The sequence below is a fragment of the Leucoraja erinacea genome, chromosome 20 (genome assembly GCF_028641065.1).
Source record: "Leucoraja erinacea ecotype New England chromosome 20, Leri_hhj_1, whole genome shotgun sequence".
Lineage (NCBI taxonomy): Eukaryota > Metazoa > Chordata > Chondrichthyes > Rajiformes > Rajidae > Leucoraja > Leucoraja erinaceus.
In genome coordinates this window covers 24,686,680-24,711,094 of record NC_073396.1, presented here as the reverse complement: position 1 = coordinate 24,711,094, position 24,415 = coordinate 24,686,680, and the positions used below count along the sequence as shown (strand labels likewise).

General features: G+C 45.5%; 1 protein-coding gene across 1 annotated transcript in view; it reads left to right on the top strand.

The window, feature by feature from the left end:
• cacna1ha (calcium channel, voltage-dependent, T type, alpha 1H subunit a) overlaps positions 1-24,415 on the top strand; it is a 161,237-nt gene that overhangs the window by 94,996 nt on the left and 41,826 nt on the right. The window contains exons 13-23 of the mRNA XM_055651688.1: positions 2,542-2,629; positions 2,715-2,923; positions 8,731-9,177; positions 10,233-10,333; positions 11,088-11,211; positions 11,738-11,806; positions 13,234-13,418; positions 15,711-15,837; positions 17,605-17,730; positions 20,551-20,640; positions 22,009-22,201. Coding sequence (XP_055507663.1) covers positions 2,542-2,629; positions 2,715-2,923; positions 8,731-9,177; positions 10,233-10,333; positions 11,088-11,211; positions 11,738-11,806; positions 13,234-13,418; positions 15,711-15,837; positions 17,605-17,730; positions 20,551-20,640; positions 22,009-22,201 — 1,759 coding nt within the window. The remainder of the gene's footprint in view (positions 1-2,541; positions 2,630-2,714; positions 2,924-8,730; positions 9,178-10,232; positions 10,334-11,087; positions 11,212-11,737; positions 11,807-13,233; positions 13,419-15,710; positions 15,838-17,604; positions 17,731-20,550; positions 20,641-22,008; positions 22,202-24,415) is intronic.

The following is a 24,415-nucleotide window of genomic DNA, read 5'->3' as shown; positions in this document are numbered from 1 at the left end:
GGCTGTTGAAAGAGAGGAACACCGCTTTTAGGTCTGGCGATAGGGCTTTATACAGCACGGCCCGAGCTAACCTGAAGAGAGGCATCAGAGAGGCCAAATCAAACTACAGGAGGAAGATCGAGGACCACCTGGACAGTAATAACAGCAGGCAGGTGTGGCAGGGGATCCAGTATCTCACCAACTATAAGACCAACCTTGGAGCTGTTGAAGGTGACGCCTCGCTGGCAGAGGAGCTGAACCACTTCTTTGCTCGCTTTGAAGTGGAGCCACCCGAGACAGCCACATCACAGCACATGGTCCGCAGCAGCGTAACCCTCAAGATAGAGGAGCATGAGGTGAGGCGCACGCTGTGGGCCATCAATCCAAGGAAGGCTACTGGTCCGGACGGCGTCTCTGGACGCGTGTTGAAGGACTGCGCAGACCAGCTGGCTGGAGTCTGGACGAGGATTTTTAACCAGTCTCTGGCCCAGTCCACTGTTCCACCCTGTCTGAAGTCCTCCACCATAGTCCCCTTGCCCAAAAAAACAAACATCTCCAGCCTCAACGACTACCGGCCAGTCGCACTCACACCAGTGGTGATGAAGTGTTTTGAAAAACTGGTCCGGGGTCATATCACGTCACTCCTGCCCCGAAGCTTTGACCCCCACCAGTTTGCGTACAGAGCAAATAGATCTACAGAGGACGCTGTAGCCACAGCTCTCCATGCTGCACTGTCTCACCTGGAGCAGCGGGGGAGCTACATGCGGATGCTCTTTGTGGACTACAGCTCTGCTTTTAATACCATCCTTCCCCACAAACTGTTGGACAAACTGGGGGACTTGGGACTTCCACACTCCACCTGCATGTGGATAAATAGCTTCCTGTCGGGTCGCAGCCAGAGAATCAGAGTGGGCCATCATACATCCACGGCCCTCAGCCTCAGTACCGGCTCTCCACAGGGCTGCGTACTGAGCCCCCTGCTCTACACCATCTACACACATGACTGCACCCCCGCCCACCACAGCAACACCATTGTCAAATTTGCGGATGGCACTACGGTGGTGGGACTCATCTCCAGGGGGGACGAGTACGCCTACCGGGATGAGGCGGAGCAGCTGACAGTGTGGTGTGAAGAAAATAACCTGCTCCTCAACACCTTAAAGACAAAGGAATTAATAATAGACTTTAGGAAGAATAAAACGGACATGGTACCATTGACTATCAGAGGGGACTGTGTGGAGAGGGTGGCGGATTTCTGCTTCCTGGGAATCCATATTGAGGAGGACCTGACGTGGAGCGTGAACACCACTGCACTGCTGAAAAAGGTCCAGCAGAGACTGCACTTCCTGAGGGTGCTCAGGAAGAATAACATCACTCAGAGACTGCTGCTGTCCTTTTATCGGTGCTCCATTGAGAGCATACTAACATACTGTGTATGCGTGTGGTACACCAGCTGCACAGCGGCTCAGAGGAAAGCGCTCCAGAGGGCCATTGACAACGCCCAGAGGATTGTCGGCTGCCCTCTCCTTACCTTGGAGGACTTACACAGTTCCCGCTGCACCAAAAAATCCCAGAGTATCATAAAGGACATTTCCCACCCCGGACACTCCCTGTTTGAACTGTTGCCGTCAGGCAGACGGTACAGATCTACAAGGACAAGGACGAACAGACTAAAAAACAGTTTTTACCCCACTGCTATAAAAGCACTAAATGTAGCCGCCAAGTAAAAGAGGGGCCAGACATACTAAGGGAATGTGGTACACTGTGAAATCGACAGAAGGATGGAGGGTTGGGTGTTTATGCGTGCTATTTTCGTGATATTTATTTTAGTTGTTTATCTTTTAATATTTTATCTTGTATGTATCGTTAGCTTTTAGAAATGTTTGAATGGTGCACTGACTGGCTGACATTTTTTAATTTTCGTTGTACATGGTTCATGTTACAATGACAATAAAGAAACTATTCTATTCTATTCTATTCTAGTCGGAATCGTTCTTCAAACTGAAAGATTGAGAAGCCAGAACAAAACAGGGCCGGCAACAGATGCCCTCGGGAAGGGTTAGAGTCCATAATGGCCGATTGTTGGCTGGGGAAAACGTGGTAATGACAGGGATACAAGGATACGAACAGTGGAACTAAGTTCCAGCATTTTCTGTGTCTATATTGAGGATAGGAGGTCATGTTTCAGTTGTACAAGACATTGACGAGGCCACATTTCGAGTATTTGGTCACTCTGTTATAGGAAAGATGTTGTTAAGCTGGAAAGGGTGCAGGGAAGATTTACGAGGATGTTACCAGGAGCTAAAACACGAAGTTGAGCAAGCTAGAAGTTTATTCCTCAGAGCGAAGTTGAGGTAGGAGTTATCACAATGTTTAAGAAACATTATACATGGATAGAGGGATAAGGTTAGAGGGATATGGGCCAAGCACAGGCAGGTGGGACTAGTGTAGAGAGGGCATGTTGGTCAGCGTGTGCAAGTTTGGCTGAAGGGCCTGGCTCAGTGCTGCATGATTCCATGACTATGCGTCTCATTAACATCATGTAATCATTTCATGTTTCAGGGTGACGCCAACAGATCGGAGTCGGACGAAGAGAAAAATTCAACTAATTTTGAAGATGAGTGTGAACGACTTAAGGATCCTTCTTCGGGTGAGAGTTGTTATTGATTCTGTGCCAAGAAACCTCCCGCTCTTGACTGCTGCCTTTGTGTGAATACCTGTTCTACCTTCCACAGAACTAAAAATGTATTCAGTGGTCATGGCATCCAACGGACACCTGGATTCTCGAAGCAGTATACCACCGCCAATTATCATGCGAACCGCTGCCACACCTATGCCTACACCTAAGAGTTCACCCTACATGGATTCAGTTCACACCTTCGCAGACTCCAGAAGGGGTAGCAGTATTTCCATTGATCCTATGAACTACGACCAGAGATCTTTGGTAAGCTGCTGACTTGCGGATCACTGTTGGATCTCAGAGTTTAGAAATACGCAGGCAAACGGCCCCTTTGGCCCACTGGGTCTCCGTCACCCGTACCCTATCCTACACACTAGGGACAATTTACAGAAGCCTAACTAACCTCCAAACCCAGATGTGGGAGGAAACCGGAGCACCCAGAGAAAGCCTATGCGGTCACAGTGAGAACGTACAAACTCCGTTTAGACAGAGCCCGTGGTCAGGATTGAACTCAAGTCTCTGGCGCTGGAAGGCAGCAACTCTAATGCTGCCCCATTGTGCCGCTCATATTCTTTATCTCCAGAGATGCAGCCTGACCCGTTGAGTTACTCCAGCATTTTGTGTCTATCTAAGAATTAAAGTGTCTTGTGGTCCTAGACTAACCCACTGGTGGATACATTCTGTCCATATCCACTCTATCCAGGCCTTTCATTATTCAGTAAGTTTCAATGAGATCCCCTCTTTATGCTTCTAAACCGCAGTGACTGCAGGCTCAGAGCCATCGAACACTCATCATACATTAACCCAAACTGTGTTTCCATTAGTGGGAGAGTCTAGGACCAGAGGGCGTAGCCTTAGAATAAAAGGATGTGGCTTTAGAAAGGAAATGAGGAGGAATCTATTTAGGTCAGAAGGTGGTGCATCTGTGGAATTCATTGCCACAGAAGGCTGTGAAGGCCGGATATTTTTAAGGCGGAGTTTGGCAGATTTTTGATTGGTACAGGTGTCAAGGATTATGGGGAAAAGGCAGGAGAATGGGGTTGAGAGGGAAAGATAGATCAGCCATGATTGGATGGCAGAGTAAACTTGATGGGCTGAATGTCCTAATTTTGCTCCTCGAACTTATGAACGTATGAACAACCTGGTACTAAACCCAGCAATGAATTGCAGTCAAAGTAATTCGGTGAAAGTCCACGTGCGGTTGTGTAGCACAGATGCATTGATAATTGTTATTTCAGCTTCATTCTGTCAGTGTTGAGCTCAGAGACACCTTTGATTGTCAGCAACATCATCAAAGGAAATCAGAATAAGTCCGTCTGCTACTTAGTGCTACATTGCACCCCAGAAATGCCTCACGGCACATCACATAATAAGTTAACTGGAATTGTGCGAATTGTTCTCACATTGTCAACTATACCACACAAATCATACAAGGTGCTGGAAAAGTGGAATAAATGCAGAAAGAACAGGAAATATTTAATTCAATTTAGCTTAGAGACAGCATGTAAACAGGCCCTTAGCGGCTCACCGAGTCCACGCAGACCATCGATCACCCATACACTGGTTCTATCCTACACAATGGGGACAATTGACAGAAGCCAATGAACCTACACGTTTGCACGCATCTGGAATGTTTGGGTTTAAGTTGCAGTTTATTTTATTGTCATGTGTACAGAGGTACAGTGCTTTAGCACACAGCCTTTGTTGTGTGATGACCAGTCAGCGGAAATACAATACATGATTACAATTGAGCCACCCACGGTTACGAATTTGATAAAGGGAAAGAACATGAATAACGTTTAGAGCAAGATAAAGGCCAGTAAAGTCCGATCCAAGATAATCCGAGGGTCTCCAAAGAAGTAGATAGTAGCTCATGATCAAGAGCGGAACTCGCTATCAAAACATGGAGGGGACGGGGGACACAATTTTTTGGCGGCCACGCGCGCATGCGCACACACACACACACGCGCGAGGCTTCGGAGGCTCAATCCAGCGCTAAAAACGGAGATTTTAAAATCGGGATCACAAAAACTTGGGGGGGCTGTACCCCACCTCTCAAAACATTGGGGGTACGTGTCCCCTCTGGCCCCCCCAGGTTTTCCACCCCTGCTCATGATGCTCTCTAGTTGTTGGTCGGATGGTTCAGTTATAGTGAGAAGGCAGGAGAATGAGGTTGAGAGGGAAAGATAGATCAGCCACGATTGAATGGTGGAGTAGACTCAATGGGCATAATGGCCTTATTCTGGACCTATCACAGTGGAATTCATTGCCTGGGCTCTGGCGCTATAAGGCAGCAACTCCACCACTGCACAACTCTGCTGCAATGCATGAAAAGAGAAATGGAGCTAATATCCCAGTTCAATAGATCAAATCTCATGAATGATCCATAGACGGGAGTTAATCTGTCCTGAACTGTATGGTGAAAATTTGAATAGTGCTGTCGGATGGTCAATGTACACCCAACAGCGTTGTGTAGGAAGGCACAGCAGATGCTTGTTTAAACCAAAGATAGACACAAAAAGCTGGAGTAACTTAGCGGGACAGGCAGCATCTCTGGATAGAAGGAATGGGTGACATTTGGGGACGAAACCCTTCTTCAGACTAGTCAGGGGAAAGGGAAACGATAGATATAGATAGTGATGTAGAGTGATATAGAACAAATGAATGAAAGATATGCAAAAAAGTAACAATGATAAAGGAACCAGGCCATTGCTAGCTGTTTGCTAGTTGAGAACAGGAACCTGGTGTGACTTGGGTGGGGGAGAATGGAGAGAGATGAAACAGGGGTTACTTGAATTTAGAGAAATCAATCCTCACACCACTGGGTGTTAAGCTGTCCAAGCGAAATATCAGATGCTGTTCCTCCAATTTGCAAATATCCTCATCTAACAATGGGAGAGGCCTAGGACTGATAGGTCAGTGTGGGAATGGGAAGGAGATGATAAATGTGAGGTTATCTATTTTGGTGGCAAAAAAGGGAAAGAAGACTATTATCTAAATGGTGGTCGATTGGGAAAGGTGGAGATGCAGCGAGACCTGGGTGTCATGGTACACCAGTCATTGAAGGTAGGCATGCAGGTGCAGCAGGCAGTAACGAAAGCGACTGGTATGTTAGCTTTCATTGCAAAAGGATTTGAGTATAGCAGCAGGGAGGTTCTACTGCAGTTGTACGGGGTCTTGGTGAGACCACACCTGGAGTATTGCGTACAGTTTTGGTCTCCAAATCTGAGGAAGGACATTATTGCCATAGAGGGAGTGCAGAGAAGGTTCACCAGACTGATTCCTGGGATGTCAGGACTGTCTTATGAAGAAAGACTGGATAGACTTGGTTTATACTCTCTAGAATTTAGGAGATTGAGAGGGGATCTTATAGAAACTTACAAAATTCTTAAGGGGTTGGACAGGCTAGATGCAGGAAGATTGTTCCCGATGTTGGGGAAGTCCAGGATAAGGGGTCACAGCTTAAGGATTAGGGGGAAATCCTTTAAAACTGAGATGAGGAGAACTTTTTTCACACAGAGAGTGGTGAATCTCTGGAACTCTCTGCCACAGAGGGTAGTTGAGGCCAGTTCATTGGCTATATTTAAGAGGGAGTTAGATGTGGCCCTTCTGGCTAAGGGGATCAGGGGGTATGGAGAAAAGGCAGGTACGGGATACTGAGTTGGATGATCAGCCATGATCATATTGAATGGCGGTGCAGGCTCGAAGGGCCGAATGGCCTACTCCTGCACCTAATTTCTATGTTTCTATGTTTCTATGAGATTTAAAGTGTTGGGTACCTGGGACAGGAGGTAGTTATAGGCTGACTGAGCGAAGGTGTTCACACACCGCTGTCTCTCACACACTCACAATAAGTGCTCAAATTTCAGATGTGCGGAATGGGCACGGTGGGCCGAATGGGGCCGATTGCCAGAGACCCGGGTTCAATCCTGACTATGCATGCAGTCTGTATGGAGCTTGTACATTCTCCCCTGCGCTCATGTGGGTTTTCTCCTGTTTCCTCCCACACTCCAAAGACGTGCAGGTTTGTAGGTTAATTGGCTTCTGTAAATTATCCCTAGTGCATAGGATAGAACTAGCGTACGAGTGATTGTTGGCCGGGGTGGACTTGGTGGGCTGAAGGGCCTGTTTTCACGCTGTATCTATAAACTAAACTAAACACTGATCCCATTTCCCTGTATTGCTGTATTCCCTGTGCCTTGCCTATTTAAGTGCCTGTCTAAATGCCTCTTAAACGTAGGGCTTATATCTGATTCCCCCAGCTCCTCTGACATTGTGTTCAACCACTCAGTATAAAAAAGCTTTCCCTTCATATCCCTTATAAAACCCCTTTAAACCTACTGTGTTTTTTGATATCCCTACAGTGGGACATAAAGCTGACTATTTGCGCTATTTCTCCTTCCAAGAAGTTTATACACCTCGACCACTTTAGATCCAGCAAATGTCGGGCTTTGATTTGCGTTTGCACGATATTGCTTTTTTTTATTTATTGAACTTTCATTCAGGCAAAGTATGTTTATTGACATTATGACCTCTTTCTTTAAATGTTTGCCATTGTAGTTTAGAACATACAATCTGCAAAAAGAACACGCCATTTGGCCCACAATGTCTGTGTCAAACAAGATAATCTAATCTCAGCTGCCTGTGCACGAGCATATAGCTCTTCGGGCTAACTGAATCAAGGGATATGGGGAAAAAGCAGGAGCGGGGTACTGATTTTGGATGATCAGCCATGATCATATTGACTGGCGGCGCTGGCTCGAAGGACCGGATGGCCTACTCCTGCACCGATTTCCTAAGTTTCTATGATCCATATCCACCCATTCCCTGCATATCCATGTGCCTATGTCAAAGGTTCTTAAACGCCTCCATCTTATCTGCTTCCACTACCATCAGGGCAGCAAAGTGGCACAGCAGTAGAGGTGCCGCCCCTTACAGCACTAGGTTTGATCCTGACGAAGGGTGCTGTCTGTGCAGCGTTTATACGTTCTCCCCGTGACTGTGTGAATTGTCCCGGGTGCTCTGGTTTCTTCCACATTCCACAGATCCACGGGTTTGTAGGTTAATTGGCATCGGTAAAGATTGGAAATTGTCCCTAATGCATGGATTAGTGTTAGTGTACAATGATCGCTGGTCGGTGCGGATTCGGTGGGCTGGAGGACCTGTTTCTGCGCTGTTTCTCTAAACTAAACTAAATAAACCATCCCTGGTGGCGGGTTCGAGGTAAGCATCACCCTCTGTGTTAAAGAACTTGCCTGCACATCTCCTTTAAACATTACTCCTCTCACCATTATTGCCGTCACGTCTTTCAATATAATTTCTTCACCTACCTCAGCGAAATTACACCTCGTGCCCATATATTTTGCTAGTTAAATTTAATGACCCTGGATTTGTCCTAACTATAATACTGCAAAACCTAATATAAACTCATCATTTAAAGATCACACAACTCTGGAAAATAATTTACTGTGATTACTAATTAACCCTATCTCATTACACAATACTGAATTTAAAATAACCTATTCCCTTGCACACTTTAAAAAACCTTGCTGACTTTTGCAGAAGATTTTATACGTAAGGTAATATGTGCAGCAATTCTCCAAAGACACTTCCAGTAGTAAGGATGTAATCTTTCAAAATTATTTGCTCCTCACATAATGCCGTTGCGTAGGATTAATCCTGACATGCACAGGATATGAACTTAAAAACCTAATTTTGTTGTTGCTTAATGTCCCTCATTTCCTGCATTTCCATCTACCTATCAAAAAACCTATCTTCCTTCACCACACCCCTGCCTTCATGTCCCAGGCACCCCTTCCCCTGTGTGTAAAAAAAAAAAACCTTGGTCCACGCATCTCCTTTAAACTTTAGCCCTTTCACCTTAATGCACCTTAAGAACCAGACCCCAGTATAGGTGTGGAAGTTAAGAGGAAAATGAATGAATCTGGAGGGAAGGAGAACAAACAGTTAGTTTAGCAATAAGAATAATGGAAAAGTCAATGGCTTATATTGCAGTTTGTTCTATTTGCTTTTTCACTCTTCCACTGATAAAATCTACCTTTGTCTTCCAGTCCAGCATTCACAGCTCCCCTTGTGCCCCCTGGAACAGTGGCAGTAACTGGGGCAGTCGCCGCTCAAGTTGGCACAGCCTTGGCAGGGCGCCCAGCCTGAAAAAGAAGAATCAGTCAAGTGAACGGGAATCTCTCCTTTCCGGAGAAGGTCACGGGAGCTGCAATGAAGATGAGTCAGAGCATTTCAAGTCCAGCAAGGCCGGCAGCCTGAGCGGTTGGAGTCTGCAGCATCGGGCAGAATCGTTGGACACCAAAGGGTCCTTGGACCTACCCGAGTTACTTCAAGTCCCAATCATGCGTCATCCTGCCACAGTCAACCCCATTAACATAACACCGTGTGACTATCAAGACTGCAATGGCAGAACCTTACATGTTCCAAATGAGGTCTTCCTTCGTGTGGACAGCCACAAAGATGACCCGAGTGATTATGAAGAGGACATTGACAGTGTAAATCAATTGATTCATCATTTTGCAATTGGGGAGATACTTAATATAGGCAACATAGAATTAGATAAAGGGTCACTTTATATCTTAGAAGCTTACGGGAAAGGAAGACTTGAGGGTTGATCTAATGGATGTCTCTAAAAATGGTCAAAAGTTGACCGGGTTTAGTTTAGTTTAAAGATACAGCGCGGAGCCAACGAGTCCGTGCCAACCATCGATCACCGTGTGCTGTCACTAACATACACACACCAGGGACAAATTACTATTATACCAAGCCAATTCACCAACAGACTTGTACGTCTTTGGAGTGTGGGAGGAAACCAGGGATCCTGGAGAAAACCCATGCGGATCACGGGGAGAATGTACAAACTCCATACAGACAAGCACCCATAGTCAGGAATGAACCCGGGTCTCTGGCACTGTGAGACAGCAACTCTACTGCTGTGCTACCATGCCAAGTTTAGAGAGAATACTTGCACATAATGAAGGCCGTCAATATAAGACAGCACCAAAGAAATAAAATAGGGAAGTTAGAAGTATAGGAAAGACCCAGGAGTCTGGAGTAACTCCGTGGGTCAGGCAGCATCCCTGGAGAACATGGATAGATGACGTTTCAGCTTGAGACTGCTTCAGAATTATTCAGACTCCAAACAGTCAGACAATATAAGAGAATAGAAAAATGAGATTGGTGTGGGTGAATCCTTGATGGTTGGTGTGCATTTGTTCCCTTGCTGTATGAATATATCACTAGACATATGAGTTTTTGAAATCATTTGTAGGTACTGATATGCCTTCAATGCTAAACAAAGAAAGGCACACAGTGCTGGAATAACTCAGCGGGTCATGCAGCATCTCTGAGGGACATGGACAGGGACCTGGACATGGAAGGGTCAGGACCCTTCTTCAGAAATACCACCTCTCCATGCCCTTCAGAGATGCTGCTTGACCCGCTGAGTTACTCCAGCACTTTGTGCGTTTTTTTTTTAGTAAACCAACATCTGCAGTTCCTTATGTCTTCAAAAAGTAACCAATCTGTTTTTTTTTTCTTTCCTTTACAGAGTTACTGTTATAGAATCCGTAGATTCTTGGAGCCTTATAAACCAAATTGGTGTAAAACCCACGAGGAGTGGGCTCTTTATCTGTTTGCTCCTCAAAACCGGTAAAACATAGAAACAAGGAGTGGTGGGGACCTGGAATGCATTGCCAGGGGTGGTGGTGGAGGCTGATATGATAATGGCATTCAAAAGACTTTTAGATAGCAACATGGAAGGGCCGGGAATAGAGTGAATGGATCATGTTCAGGCAAATAAAATCAGTTTAACTTGGCATCATGTTTAGCACCATCATTGTGGGCCAAAGGGCCCTTTCCAGTGTCGTAATGTTCTATGTTCTTAATCACTTCACGTTCTTCTAAACTCCAAAGGGTATAAACCCAACCTGCTCAATTGTCCCCCATTAGACAAGCTTTGTATCCCAAGACTCCATGAGTCATGCTGCATCTGCCAATGCAATGCCACAGCCATAACAAGAACCCTATCTCCAATACATTGGATACCTTTGGCCTTGTAACATCAATGAGAGGCGGGCAGATGGGATGAGTATAGTTGGGACATGTTGGTTGGCGTGGACTAGTCGGTTCGAAGGGCCTGGTCCATGCTTGTGCATGCCAACCAACATTTCCCATCTATACTATCTATACTGCATGTCTCATCTATACTAGTCCCACCTGTCTGCCTCTCATTGACATTACAAGGACAAAGATATCCAATGTAGATGACTCTATGGGATTGAATGAGAACATGCGGGGTGATCTCGAGACCAGAATGGAATGGAAACATTGAGCTGCATGGCATGTTTAATGCAATGTATTCTCGATAAAATGAGTAACTTGTCCTTATTTTCATTCCCTTAAGGTTCCGCATTATGTGCCAGAAGTTCACAGCTCACAAAATGTTTGATCATGTGGTGTTAGTGTTCATATTTCTGAACTGCATCACCATTGCTCTTGAAAGACCCGCAATTGACCTCAGGAGTACAGTGAGTACCTCTTATTCCATTGCTGCTGACTTTTATGTGTTTATGTTGCTTTTATTTTGCGTACAACTAATCGCATTCTTTGCCAGCACTTTTAATACTATTTTAGTAATATTATCAGAAAATATTCTTCAGATTGTAGGTTGCGTCACAATTCACTGTTCATTTTTCTGTCTAATGCAATGGTGCAGTGGGTAGAGCTGCTGCCCAGCAGCGCCAGGGACCTGGGGTTGATCCCGACCTCAGGTGCTGTCACTGTGGAGTTTGCATGTTCTTCCTGTGACCGCGCGGGTTTCCTCCGGGTGCTCTGGTTTCCTCCCCTATCTCAAAGACATGAGGGTTTGTAGGTTAATTGGCCTCTGAAAAATTGTCTCTGGTGTGTACGGAGAAGATGAGAAAGTGGGATAACATAGAATTAGTGTGAATGGGTTGGCGTGGACTCGGTGGGCCGAAGGGGAATTTTCCATGTTATATCTTCAAACTAAACTAAAAGTTCAGAACATTATTACTTTTTTTTCTTTCTCAACAGGAGCGGATGTTTCTGAGCGTCTCTAATTATATCTTCACTGCCATTTTTGTGCTTGAAATGGCCCTTAAGGTAAAGTCCTTTGTATGTGTTTGTACGTACTCACTTTGCCCATGCAATTATCAATTGGATGCTCGAATGAATCCAACCTTTTATAACCAATGCTGGAATCATTTGGCGGTTCAGACTGTGTCCATAAAAAAATAAACACAACTAACACTTCATTCAGGTCACTGAAACGCTGAGGTATAATACAAGTTGGAAGATCAAGGCTTGAATAGAGTGGATGTGAAGAGGATGTTTCCACTAGTAGGAGAGTCAAGGACAAGAGGTCATAGCCACAGAATTAAAGGACGTTCTTTTGGTATGAGATGAGGAGAAATTTCTTTAGTCCGAGGGTGGTGAATCTGTGGAATTCGTTGCCACAGAAGGCTGTAGTGGCCATCAGTGGATATTTTTAAGGCAGAGATAAATAGATTGATTAGTACAGATGTCAGAGGTTATGGGGAGAAGCCAGGAGAATGGGGTTAGGAGGGAGAGATAGATCAGCCATGATTGAATGGCAGGTTAGACTTGATGGGCCAAATGGCCTAATTTTACTATCACTTATGACCTAATGACCATATGATCAAGAGAGATAGTTCCTTGTCATATGAAATTCTTACTTGCAGCAGTACAACGTGTGACCATAGTACGCTGTAAAACCCATGATAAACAACAGCGGCAAAGATCAGTAAATGTAATAAAAACAAACAAATAAATAGACAATAATCGTGCAAAGTAAAAAAGAACACCTCCATGTCTACATGGTTCAGAGCCTTTGTGGAGGTTGTAGTTTTTAATAGACTAATGGTTGTAGGGAAGAAGCTGCTCCTGAACCTGGACGTTACAGTTTGCAGACTGACAAGATAATTTAGTGCTAAAGAAGCTTATCATCAAATCTTGATTTATTCTTTACAACTCATCAACTTGATGGAACATTCAGGTTTTTTCTTGAACGCCTTTATTATCCTATGTAAATTCCAGTTTTTGGCTCTTTAGTTTAACCTCCAATGAGTTTTAAGCTCAAGTTCAAGTTCAAGTGAGTCCAAGTGTCTTGTGTCCCTGATCGGACAATGAAATTCGTGCTTTGCTTCAGCACAACAGAACATAGTAGGCATTGACTACAAAACACATGAATAAATAAACTGATAAAGTGCAAATAACAGATAATGGGTTATTAATGTTCAGGGTTTTGTCCGAGCCAGGTTTAATAGCCTGATGGCCGTGGGGAAGTAGCTATTCCTGAACCTGGTCGTTGCAGTCTTCAGGCTCCTTTTTGTTATTTATCTTTTGCATTTGTTGGAGATATTTTGCACTGTCTATAGGTTTCATCTTTTAATGTAGACCTCACAGTACTGATAATGACAATTCTTCCACTGCATTCCCTGCTAATATTTCTATGCACCATTTTTGCAACGGTAAGACATTGTCTAATTGATAATCTACTATGCCCCCAGGTTGTGGCGCTTGGCTTCCTTTCCGGTGAGAGTGGTTATCTGAAAAGCAGTTGGAATATTCTGGATGGTATCCTGGTCTTTGTCTCCGTAATTGATATTGTCGTTTCCTTGGCATCGGCGGGAGGAGCAAAAATCCTCGGCATTCTCCGGGTGCTCCGGCTCTTGAGAACCTTGCGCCCTCTCCGGTAAGGTTAGCCTTGACAACGCAGGTTGGCACAGTGGCGCGGCGGTAGAGTTGCCGCCTTAAGATGCCAGAGAACTGGGTTTGATCCTATCCTCGGGTGCTGTCTGTGTGTGGAGTTGGCAAGTTCTCCCTGGGACCGCGTGGGTTTCCCCTGGGGGCTCTGGTTTCCTCATTACAACGTGCCCATCTACCTATTTTCATATCATCGGCAAACTTGGAAACCCCACAGTGGTGCGGCTAGTAGAGCTGCTGCCTCACACAACCAGAGATCGAGGTTCAATGCTATCCATGGGTGCTGTTTGCATGTTCTACCTGTGACCACGTGGGTTTCCTCCAGGTGCTCCGGGTTCTTCATGCATCCCAAAGATGTGCACGTTTATAGGTTAATTGGCGTCTGTAGATTCGTCCTAGTGTATAGGGAGTGGATGTGAAAGTGGGATAATGTAGAACCAGTGCAAATGCACAATGAAATCATTTTCTTACAAACAGTCCAGTAGAGTATTGCCTTATCTAAGCACATCCCCAATTAGCAAATTGCACAGAAATAATTCCACTGATCCCGCATGCAAGAGGCGCCATGTTTTGGCGACATTTTCAAAGTCCAGTCCGCACTCTAGGTATTATGAGCGGTGCCCGTTCCAGGCGAGTCCCAGGCTGCTGCGGGGCCTCCAGCCGTCGCCATCCCATGGACGTGTGGATCGACCGGTGAACCCACGTCCCTCTCCTCACCCGTCCACCTTTGTTCCCCGGTGGGTGGGAGCCTCCCGCAGCCGACCTCAAGGGTGGAGTAGGCCAGACCCCGGTTCCCTCTCCTCCACCACCGGCCTCGCTCCTCGCCTGTCACGTCCATCGTCGCTGGCCCCTCCTCCCATCTTCGGGGGACGAGTAAGGCTGCCTCCCCCTTCCATTTGGCGCGTGGTGTGTGTCTGCGTGCATGTGTGTACACATGCATGTGCCTGCATACTCAAAATCATTTGCGTGGTGATCATGTGAGGTGCTCGTGTTTGCATGTGTATTGTGCGTGCACACGTATGTGGAATGCGCATTTCATTGTATCAAAGCGATCCCTGAAAGAACAATTTTAAGTAAAACTTAAAAAGGCTCATCTCTCTCTTTCTTCATGCCTTACCTACTCGACATCTTTAATTCAAATGAATTTAATGCGTTTTCCAAAATAATTTTCAAAATCATTCAACTCAAAATAATTTCCTGCCACCTGTTGGTTTTATGCTGGTTTCTGCCATCCATGAAATAGATGAAATATTGCTGTTTGAACCAGAATTAAATTGACTCTCCAGGCTTTTTCCTAGCAAACCTACAAACTAATTGTTGACATAAAGCTTAACATTAAATTCACTTAATAAATCTCTTGGGAGTCAAATAGAGGAATCGAACATCAGAGAGTATTTCTCTCCGTTTATTCTGTGGGAAAAACTTTCTTCAATCAGTTCTTCCACTAAACCTGGAAATATGCTTTCAAAGAGGTTTGTAGGAAGGAACTGCAGATGCTGGTTTACACTGAACATCACCCATTCCTTCTATCCAGAGATGCTACCTATCCAGCTGAGTTGCTCTAACTTTTGCATAGGTTTTTGGGTTGACCCCACATACCAACCAGGTCTATTCCCCATGTTTCCCTGCCTCGATGCTGCAAGTGACATGAATTCCATTTTGTGAAATAAAATGCAGTGATGGTGAGATAATTAGAGGGACTAATATCTCTTTCAAACTCGAAAGGAAACTTCAATGTAGTTTGCTTTAGCTGATCAGACAGTGCATCCCTACGCAGGAACTGCACAGGTCAGGCAGCATCTCTGGGGACACGGATGGGTGACGTTTCCAGTCGAGACCCTTTTTCAGAAATATCACTTCCCAATGCCCTCCAGAGGTGCTGAAACGAGGAACTGCAGATGCTGGTTAAAACGCAAAAGGACACAAAGCGCTGGAGTAACTTAACACAGCGTCTCTGGAGGAAAAGGACACAGAGTATTGGAATATCTCAGCAGGTCAGACCTGAGTTACTTAGTGTTCTGTGCAAGCTTCCAGCATAAGCAGTTCCTTGGGTCTGTGGCCCAGCACACGTTTGGTGAAGGAGACGGTGTGAGTGGGAAGTGGATGGTGATGGATAGCTTGGTGTATTATGCAGTCCAACCATCTTCCTTGTCATTTTACTCAGTGGGAAGATAAGTGGAAAGATCGACAACTATTTATTCATAGCTACCTGTAACGTTGGGGACTTCTCTTTCCCTAGACCATGATTATTTACTGACATGTAGTTTCCTCTTTTGTCTAGAGTCATCAGTCGAGCCCCAGGTCTTAAGTTGGTTGTGGAAACTTTAATCACTTCCCTGAGACCCATTGGGAATATTGTCCTCATCTGCTGTGCCTTCTTCATCATCTTCGGAATCCTGGGGGTCCAGGTATATTTAATTTAGTTTATTATGATTGTCACGCATACAGAGCGAACGTGAATGTTTTTGTCTGCATGCTATCCTGTCAAAGAAAAGACTATACATGAATACAATCAAGCCGTCCTCAGTGCCTAGAGAAAGGATAAAGGGTATAGCATTAAGTGCAAAGCTATAATGTTGAATCAGATGTTCAAGAGGAGGCTGTTATCCTGGCACCAGAGTGCCAGATCAGCCACCTCCTCCCGGTAGACCTTCTCATCGTTGTCTGAGATCAGGCCCACCACCACAGTGTCATTAGCAAACTTGATTATTGAGTTGGAGCTGAACCTAGCCACACAGTCATGTATGTACAGGGAGTACAATAGGGGGCTAAGGACGCAACCCTGGGGCGATCCTGTGGTCAGGGTGAGGGACTTTGATGTATTCCCTCCCATCTTGACTACCTGGGGCCCGGCAGTGAGAAAGTCCAGGACCCAGGCACACAGTGGGGTGTTGAGCCCTAATTCCAGTAGCTTCTCGGCCAGTCTGGTGGGGACTATCGTGTTGAAGGCTGAACTGAAGTCTATGAACAGCATCCTCACGTAGCCCCCCTTCTGGCTGTCAAGATGAGAGAGAGCGGTGTGCAAAACCTGGGAGACCGCATCGTCCGTGGATCTGTTCGGACGGTATGCGAACTGCAACGGGTCCATGTTGTGAGGGAGGAAGGTGCAGATGTGTTTCTTCACCAGCCTCTCAAAGCATTTCATGACTACCGAGGTAAGGGCCACCGGACGGTAGTCATTCAGACAGGCTGGGGAGGCATTCTTTGGTACTGGTACAATGATGCATTTTTTAAAGCAGGCAGGGACCACGGACTTGTCCAGGGAGAGGTTGAATATTGTAGTGAGCACCGGAGCTAGCTGCGTAGCACAGGACTTGAGTACTCGCCCCAAGATGATTAAAGATGGTTCAAAGGCCTCCAATGAGGTAGATGGGAGGTTAGGACCACACTCTAGCTGATGAGAGGACCTTTCAGTTGCCTGGAAGAAACAGTCCCTGAATCAGGAAGTGCGTTTCCAAACTTCTGCCTGATGGGAGAGCAGGGTGAGACTGGACCTAGAGGTCAAGGCACTTTGTTCCCTTCCTTACCGGCAGCTCACACCCCAAACCCATCCCCACCAATCAAGAAAATTGGCTTTTAGCTGACTAACACTACATTCGCAAAAAGTGGTTTTGTTTCACCACTACTGCCTTCTGTAAACCTTGTCAAACCTTTTAGCTACAGGTCCTATGACTTATGAATTTATCGGGGGGGGAAAGGCAGGAGAATGGAGTTGCGAGGGAGAGATAGATCAGCCATGATTGAATGGCGGAGTAGACACGATGGGCCGAATGGCTTGTTTATGCTGTGACTTCTTTTTGCAATGGTTAATCACAGTAACACTGTTCAAGGTGTGCGGAGAAAACTCACCCCAACCATAAATGTGGTTCTGGGCAAAATCTAGAGCAGCTCAGCTTACTAGGGTATATTGTTATCGATGTTAGTTGTCAGATCAGCCTTGATATTAAAGGGTGGATCCAATAAAGGTGAATGGCCAAATCCTGTTCCGATTTTATCTGCATGTTAATAAATGCTGGGATAAACCCTTGGATTATGAATTGGATGGGAGTGATTGAGGAGGGAGTGGGGATGTGGTCAGTAGGTGTGGAACGCAGGGTTGTAGGTGCGATAGGTCCTGATTGTTTTTAACCTTGCTGTCGTTAGAATTGTCTAAAGTTGTTCTATGTTTCTTGCAGCTGTTTAAAGGCAAGTTTTACCACTGTGCTGGGCATGACACCAGGAACGTCACAAACAAGTTCGATTGCTTCCAAGCAAACTTCAAGTGGGTTCGTCGTAAATATAATTTTGATAATCTGGGACAGGTATGTGGAAAGCATGTGTGTTTAGTGGAATGCTCAATTGGAGAAAACATTAATGGTGTCAAGTTAGGACAAGGGGGAGTACAACGAGATTTGGGGGTCCATGTTCATCAGTCAATGGAAAGAAGCATGCATGTACAGCAGGCAGTGAAGAAAGCGAATGGCATGTTAGCCTTCATAACAAGAGGAGTCGAGTATAGGAGCAAAGAGGTCCTTCTGCAGTTGTACAGGGCCCTAGAGAGACCACACCTGGAGTATTGTGTGCAGTTTTGGTCTCCAAATTTGAGGAAGGACATTCTTGCTATTGAGGGAGTGCAGCGTAGGTTTACAAGGTTAATTTCCAGGATGACAGGACTGTCATATGTTGATAGAATGGAGTGGCTGGGCTTGTATACACTGGAATTTAGGATGAAAAGGGTTCTTATTGAAACATATAAGATTATTAAGGGTTTGGACACGCTAGAGGCAGGAAACATGGTCCCAATGTTGAGGCAGTCCAGAACCAGGGGCCACAGTTTAAGAATAAGGCGTAAGCCATTTAGAACTTTTTCACACAGAGGGTTGTGAATCTGTGGAATTCCCTGCCTCAGAAGGCAGTGGAGGCCAATTCTCTGGATACTTTCAAGAGAGAGTTAGGTAGAGCTCTTATAGATAGCGGAGTCAGGGGATATGGGGAGAAGGCAGGAACGGGGTACTGACTGTGGATGATCAGTGAATGGCAGTAGTTCAAGTTCAAGTGAGTTTATTGTCATGTGTCCCTGTATAGGATAATGAAATTCTTGCTTTGCTTAAGCACACAGAAAATAGTAGGCATTTACTACAAAACAGATAAATGTGTCCATATACCATGATATAAATATATACACACATGAATAAATAAACTGGTAAAGTGCAAATAACAGAAAGTGGTTATTAATAATCAGAGTTTTGTCCGAGCCAGGATTAATAGCCTGATGGCTGTGGGGAAGTAGCTATTCCTGAACCTGGTCATTGCAGTCTTCAGGCTCTTGTACCTTCTACCTGAAGGTAGCAGGGAGATGAGTGTGTGGCCAGGATGGTGTGGGTCTTTGATGATACTGCCAGCCTTTTTGAGGCAGCGACTGCGATAAATCCCCTCGATGGAAGGAAGGTCAGAGCCGATGATGGACTGGGCATGTTTACTACTTTTTGTAGTCTTTTCCTCTCCAGGACGTTCAAATTGCCAAACCAAGCCACGATGCAACCGGTCAGCATGCTCTCTACTGTGCACCTGTAGAAGTTAGAGAGAGTCTTCCTTGACAAACCGACTCTCCGTAATCTTCTCAAGAAGTAGAGGCGCTGATGAGCTTTTTTGATAATTGCGTTAGTGTTCTCGGACCAGGAAAGGTCTTCTTCAGAGATGTGCACGCCCAGGAATGTGAAGTTCTTGACCCTTTCAACCATTGTTGATATAAATGGGGCTGTGGGTCCCCCTCCTACTCCTTCCAAAGTCTACAATCAGTTCCTTGGTTTTGCTGGTGTTGAGGGCCAGGTTAATGCGCTGGCACCATATGGACAGTTGCTCCTCACTTCTGTATTCTGACTCATCCCCATCAGTGATACGCCCCACAATAGTGGTGTCATCAGCGAACTTGCTGATGGAGTTCGCACTGTGGTTCACTACGCAGTCATGGGTATAGAGTGAGTACAGCAGGGGGCTGAGCACGCAGCCTTGAGGTGCTCCCGTGCTGATTGTTATTGAGTCTGACTCATTTCCGCCAATACGAACAGACTGTGATCTGTGGATGAGGAAGTCGAGAATCCAGTTGCAGAGGGATGCGCAGAGGCCCAGTTCTGCGAGTTTGCTAACCAGTTTGGAGGGGATGATTGTGTTAAATGCCGAGCTATAATCAATGAATAATAGCCTGACATATGAGTTTTTGTTGTTCAAGTGGTCCTGATAGTACTGGCTCGAGGGGCCGAATGGCCTGCTCCTGCACCTATTGACTATTGTCTATTATATATGTATGGAAACATGATGCATTAGGAACAGCATCTCCTACTCAACTTGGGTAGCTCACAACCCAATGGTATGAACATGGAATTCTCCAATTTTAGATAAGCTATATAATTCCTCCCCCCCCCCCCCCCCCCCCCCCCCCCCCCCCCCCCATCTCCCTTCTTCACACCCCCCCCCTCCTCTCCCCTGGGCCCCACCTGGACTCACACCTATTTCTCCCCTCTCCCACCCCTTCCACTCACATTCCTTCCTCTAGCTTCACAACTCTTCAATCCTCTCGTCTCACACCTTATGGCTTTTCATCTCGGGTCTTTATCCAACCATCCCCATCACCTGTATCAACTTTGTCCTGCCCCCCTCCACTCTTCCAGCTTTCTTACCCCCTCCCCTTAGATTCAGTCTGAAGAAGGGTCCCAATCAGATACGGCACCTATCCACGTTCTCCCGAGATGCTGCCTGACCCTTCTGAGTTACTCCAGCACTTTGTGTCCCTTTTATGTAAACCACCATCTGTATTTCCTTGTACATCTCTGTAATGCATTAGGTAATGTCAAGCCTTACTCATGAAACAATAAGATGCAGTAAAATGAGGCTGTTTATATTGCTGATATAAACCTTCTCTGTACAACATGAGGTATGGAATTGGAGTAATAAAGTCTACCAGCACTCAGATGTAATAACACATTCTTACTTTTGTCATTCAACAAATGCGTACAGAGAACATGGCTGGCAGTTTCACCTCCATTATCATTTGCAAGTAATATTTGTATCCTTTGTTAACTCGGGCAAGGGAAGCCAGAATTTTTAACAGTGATAATATGTTGTTTCTTTTGTTTGTTTTATAGGCATTGATGTCTCTCTTTGTTTTGTCCTCGAAAGATGGCTGGGTAAATATAATGTACCATGGTCTCGATGCTATCGGAATAGACAAACAGGTAATGTTGAAACAGTGATCATTTCGCTACCTCTATAAACAGTTTATTATTGCGTTCTATTTCGTAATAAATTTAATGCTACCAGAATAGCACTTTCCTTTAGTTCAGAGAAACGGTGTGGTAACAGGCCCTTCAGCCCACCGAGTCCACGCTGACCAGCAATCACCCATACACTGGTTCTATCCTACACACCAGGGAGAGTTACAGAAGCCAATTAACCTACAAACCTGAATGTATTTGGAATGTGGGGGGAAACCAGAGCATCTGGAGAAAACCCACGCAGTCACAGGGAGAACATGCAAACTCTGTGCAGACAGCACCCATAGTCAGATCGAACCTGGTTCTCCAGTGTAAGGCAGCAACTCTACCACTGCACCACTTATCCAAGGAACAGTATCTGTTTGCAGAATTATTGAACATGAATTGAACATGAATTGAACAACACAGCAAGGAAATAGGCCCTTCAGCCCACTGAGTCCACACTGACCATCCTGATCACCCGTTCAAACGCATTCTATGTTATCCCATTTTTGCATCTACTCCCTGCATTCGAGAGGTGATTCACAGAACCAATTAATCTGTAGACCCGCACATCTTTGGGATATGGGAGGAAACCGGAGTAGCCGGAGAAAACCCACGCGTTTCAGGGAGCTAGCTCCACGCAGGCAGCACCAGAGATCAGGATCGGAGCACCGTGCCACCCTCGATGATGAGTGCTTGCATTCATCCACTGGGCCGGCACGGTGGGGCAGCTGGGAACCATACGACATGGGAGCAGAATTAGGTCATTGAGTCTACTCCACCATTCGATCACGACTGGTCTATGTTTCCCTCTCAACCCCATTCTCCTGCGTTCTCCCCGTAACCCATGACGCCCTTACCAATCACGAACGTATCAATCTCTTCTTTAAAAATACCTGATGACCTGGCCTCCGCAGCCGTCTGTAGCAATGAATTCCACAGATTCACCACCCTCTAGCAATATCAATTCCTCCACATCTTCTTTCTAGAGGTACGTCTTTTTATTCTGAGGGTACATCCTCCCCACATGAACTCTACCCCTGCCTTTCACTATTCGGTAAGTTTCAATGAGATCTCCCCTAAACCCCAGTGAGTACAGGCCCAGAACCATCAAATACCCAATGTCTTGGCCTCCACCGCCGTCTGTGGCAATGAATTCCCCCGGTGGAGGGAACAACTGTGGGATTTAGGATTGGTTTAGTTTAGTTTATTGACACCGAGGTATAGTGAAAGATTTATGGTGGGGTTTTGCTGAGTGCCGGCACATGCTGCATAGGCTAAACGGCCTTCTTCGAGCGGAATGCCACATGGCCAGAGTCCTAACTCTGTCCTTTGCCTCTCTCACAGCCCCAGAGGAACTACAACCCCTGGATGCTCCTGTACTTCATCTCCTTCCTGCTCATCGTCAGCTTCTTTGTGCTCAACATGTTCGTGGGTGTGGTGGTGGAGAACTTCCACAAGTGCCGGCAGCACCAGGAGGCCGAGGAGGCCCGGAGGCGGGAGGAGAAACGCCTGCGCCGGCTGGAGAAAAAGCGCAGGAGTAAGGAACTGTGCCTAGCTGGTCGGTAGAACGTTTAGTCTTTCTGAGCCGTGCCTGCTTCCAAACTGGGAAGGATTTGCGACCCCTCCCTTTCCCCATAGCATGCCATGCACGTCGAGTCCGCCTTGCATGAGGATCTACGAAGGCTGGTTGCATTGCAATTTTATTTTGAAGAATTTTTTTCCAAACGTGATGAAAAAAATTCCTGACCCTTTCAGACAAAATATAGCCCGCATTTCTGGTGGGACTAAGGGTGGGCCGAGATACAGTGGTTTAGAAGCGATGTGGGTCAAATATTGGCAAATAGAACTAGCCAACTAGGTGGCCATCTTGGTCGGCATGGGCAACTGGGGCCGAAGGGTCTGATTTCTATATTGTATAACTCTATCCTTTAATAATGTGTACTTTGAAAAAAATCTACAGATACTCCCCGACGTACGCAAAAGGCGACTTACATAAACTCACACTTACCTAAACAATTCTGGCAGTTTATCATTTCCGCAACACTGTATGATCACTCAAGTTTGCATCGAAAACAAGTGGGGGCGCTGTTACCCAGAAGATCGTGTGCCGCTGAAAGCGCCCCATTGGTTCCTGTTCATAAATCATAGCTGCAGAATTAGGCAATTTGGCCCTTCAAGTCTGCTCTGCCATTTCATTCTATCCTTCCCCTTCAACCCCATTCTCCTGCCTTCTCCTCGTATCCTTCAACAACCGTACTAATCAAGAATCTGTCAACCATCGTTTTAAAAATACCCAATTAACAACTTGGATGAAAATCAATGATCTGTTTGGAAATGTGTAACAGTGGTAACAACAAAACTCAAGCCATCGATGGCAGCGTGCTTACCCAGAAGGCCGCGTGCTGCAGAAAGTGCCCTGGGTGTATCCAGATGCTGCTGAGACAGTTTATACTCTCCTTGACTCACACAAAGTGTTGGAGTTGGAGTAACTCAGCGGGCCAGGCAGCATCTCTGGAGAACACAGGATAGATAATGTTTCAGGTCAAGACCTTTCTTCAGACTCAGTGAGTTATGTCAGGCAGGGTGTAGGCATGGTGATTCTGACTTACGTAAAATCTGACATATGTAAGGGTTCACAGTACGTAACCCTTGCGTCCGGGAGTGCCTGTATTAATTAGCACAAATACTAATTAAAAATCGGTCCATTGCTTGTTTCACTCTATTTGCGAAAGTGTGCTTATAGAACAACTTATTTGAGGAAGAAGAAACCAGTCTCTCGGTAGTTGAGATGGAAGAAAGGTCTTGACATGAAACGACACCCATTCCTTCTCTCCAGAGATGCTGCCTGTCCCGCTGAGTTACTAGCATCTGCAGTTCCTTCCTACACATCTGGATAGTTGAGATTGTTCTCATCTCCCCCAAATAAATAATTCTACAACCAAACTTTCTCAAATACATTAAAACGTGGAATGAACCATTTTTTAAATAGATTCTTCCCAAAATATAAATTATCAAGGCATACAATACGGTAAACAGGCCCTTCGGCCCAACTCATCCATGCCGACCAAGATGCCCAAGTAAGCTAATCCCATTTGCCTGCATTTGACCAACATTCCTTCTGAACTTTTCCCATCCGCATACAGTCCAGCTGTCTTTTTCCCGATTGCCATTTGTAGGAAAATCAACATAACATAGCACATATTTCATGAGGATATAGGGAAACGGAGACAGGAAGCTTGATTGTAAAAACATTTTGTTTTCCATTGTACACTTGCCACGAGCACTCATTGTGAGCGGTCCCAAGGTTTTGGTTGAATGCGGCAGACTCAGAAAGATGTGTAGTGTGTGCTGTACATTCAGTCCTGTCTTGATGTTGTAACCTGTTTATCAATCAATAAAGTGCAGGTACTGTGGCTGGAGGGAGTATGTCTTGTTATAACTCTGCTCACGGTTTAGCTGAAGAATTGCGAAATTCATTCATGTATTACCCTCTCCTGATATAATGATCCTCAACCTCTCACAGCCAGGAGGCTACAACCTACAGTTCAATGTTCAATGATTCATTGGTACGTAATTGTCACATGTACCTAGGTACAGCGAAATTCTTTGTTTCCACTACAATCCGAGGAAATCATATTATAGATAAGCACAATTGTAGATGAAAGTACAAAAGTGCAACAATTGTAGTGTAAGAATAGTAGATTTCACCAAGACAGTACACAAATAGTCGCCATGTTTCTGGTGCTAACTT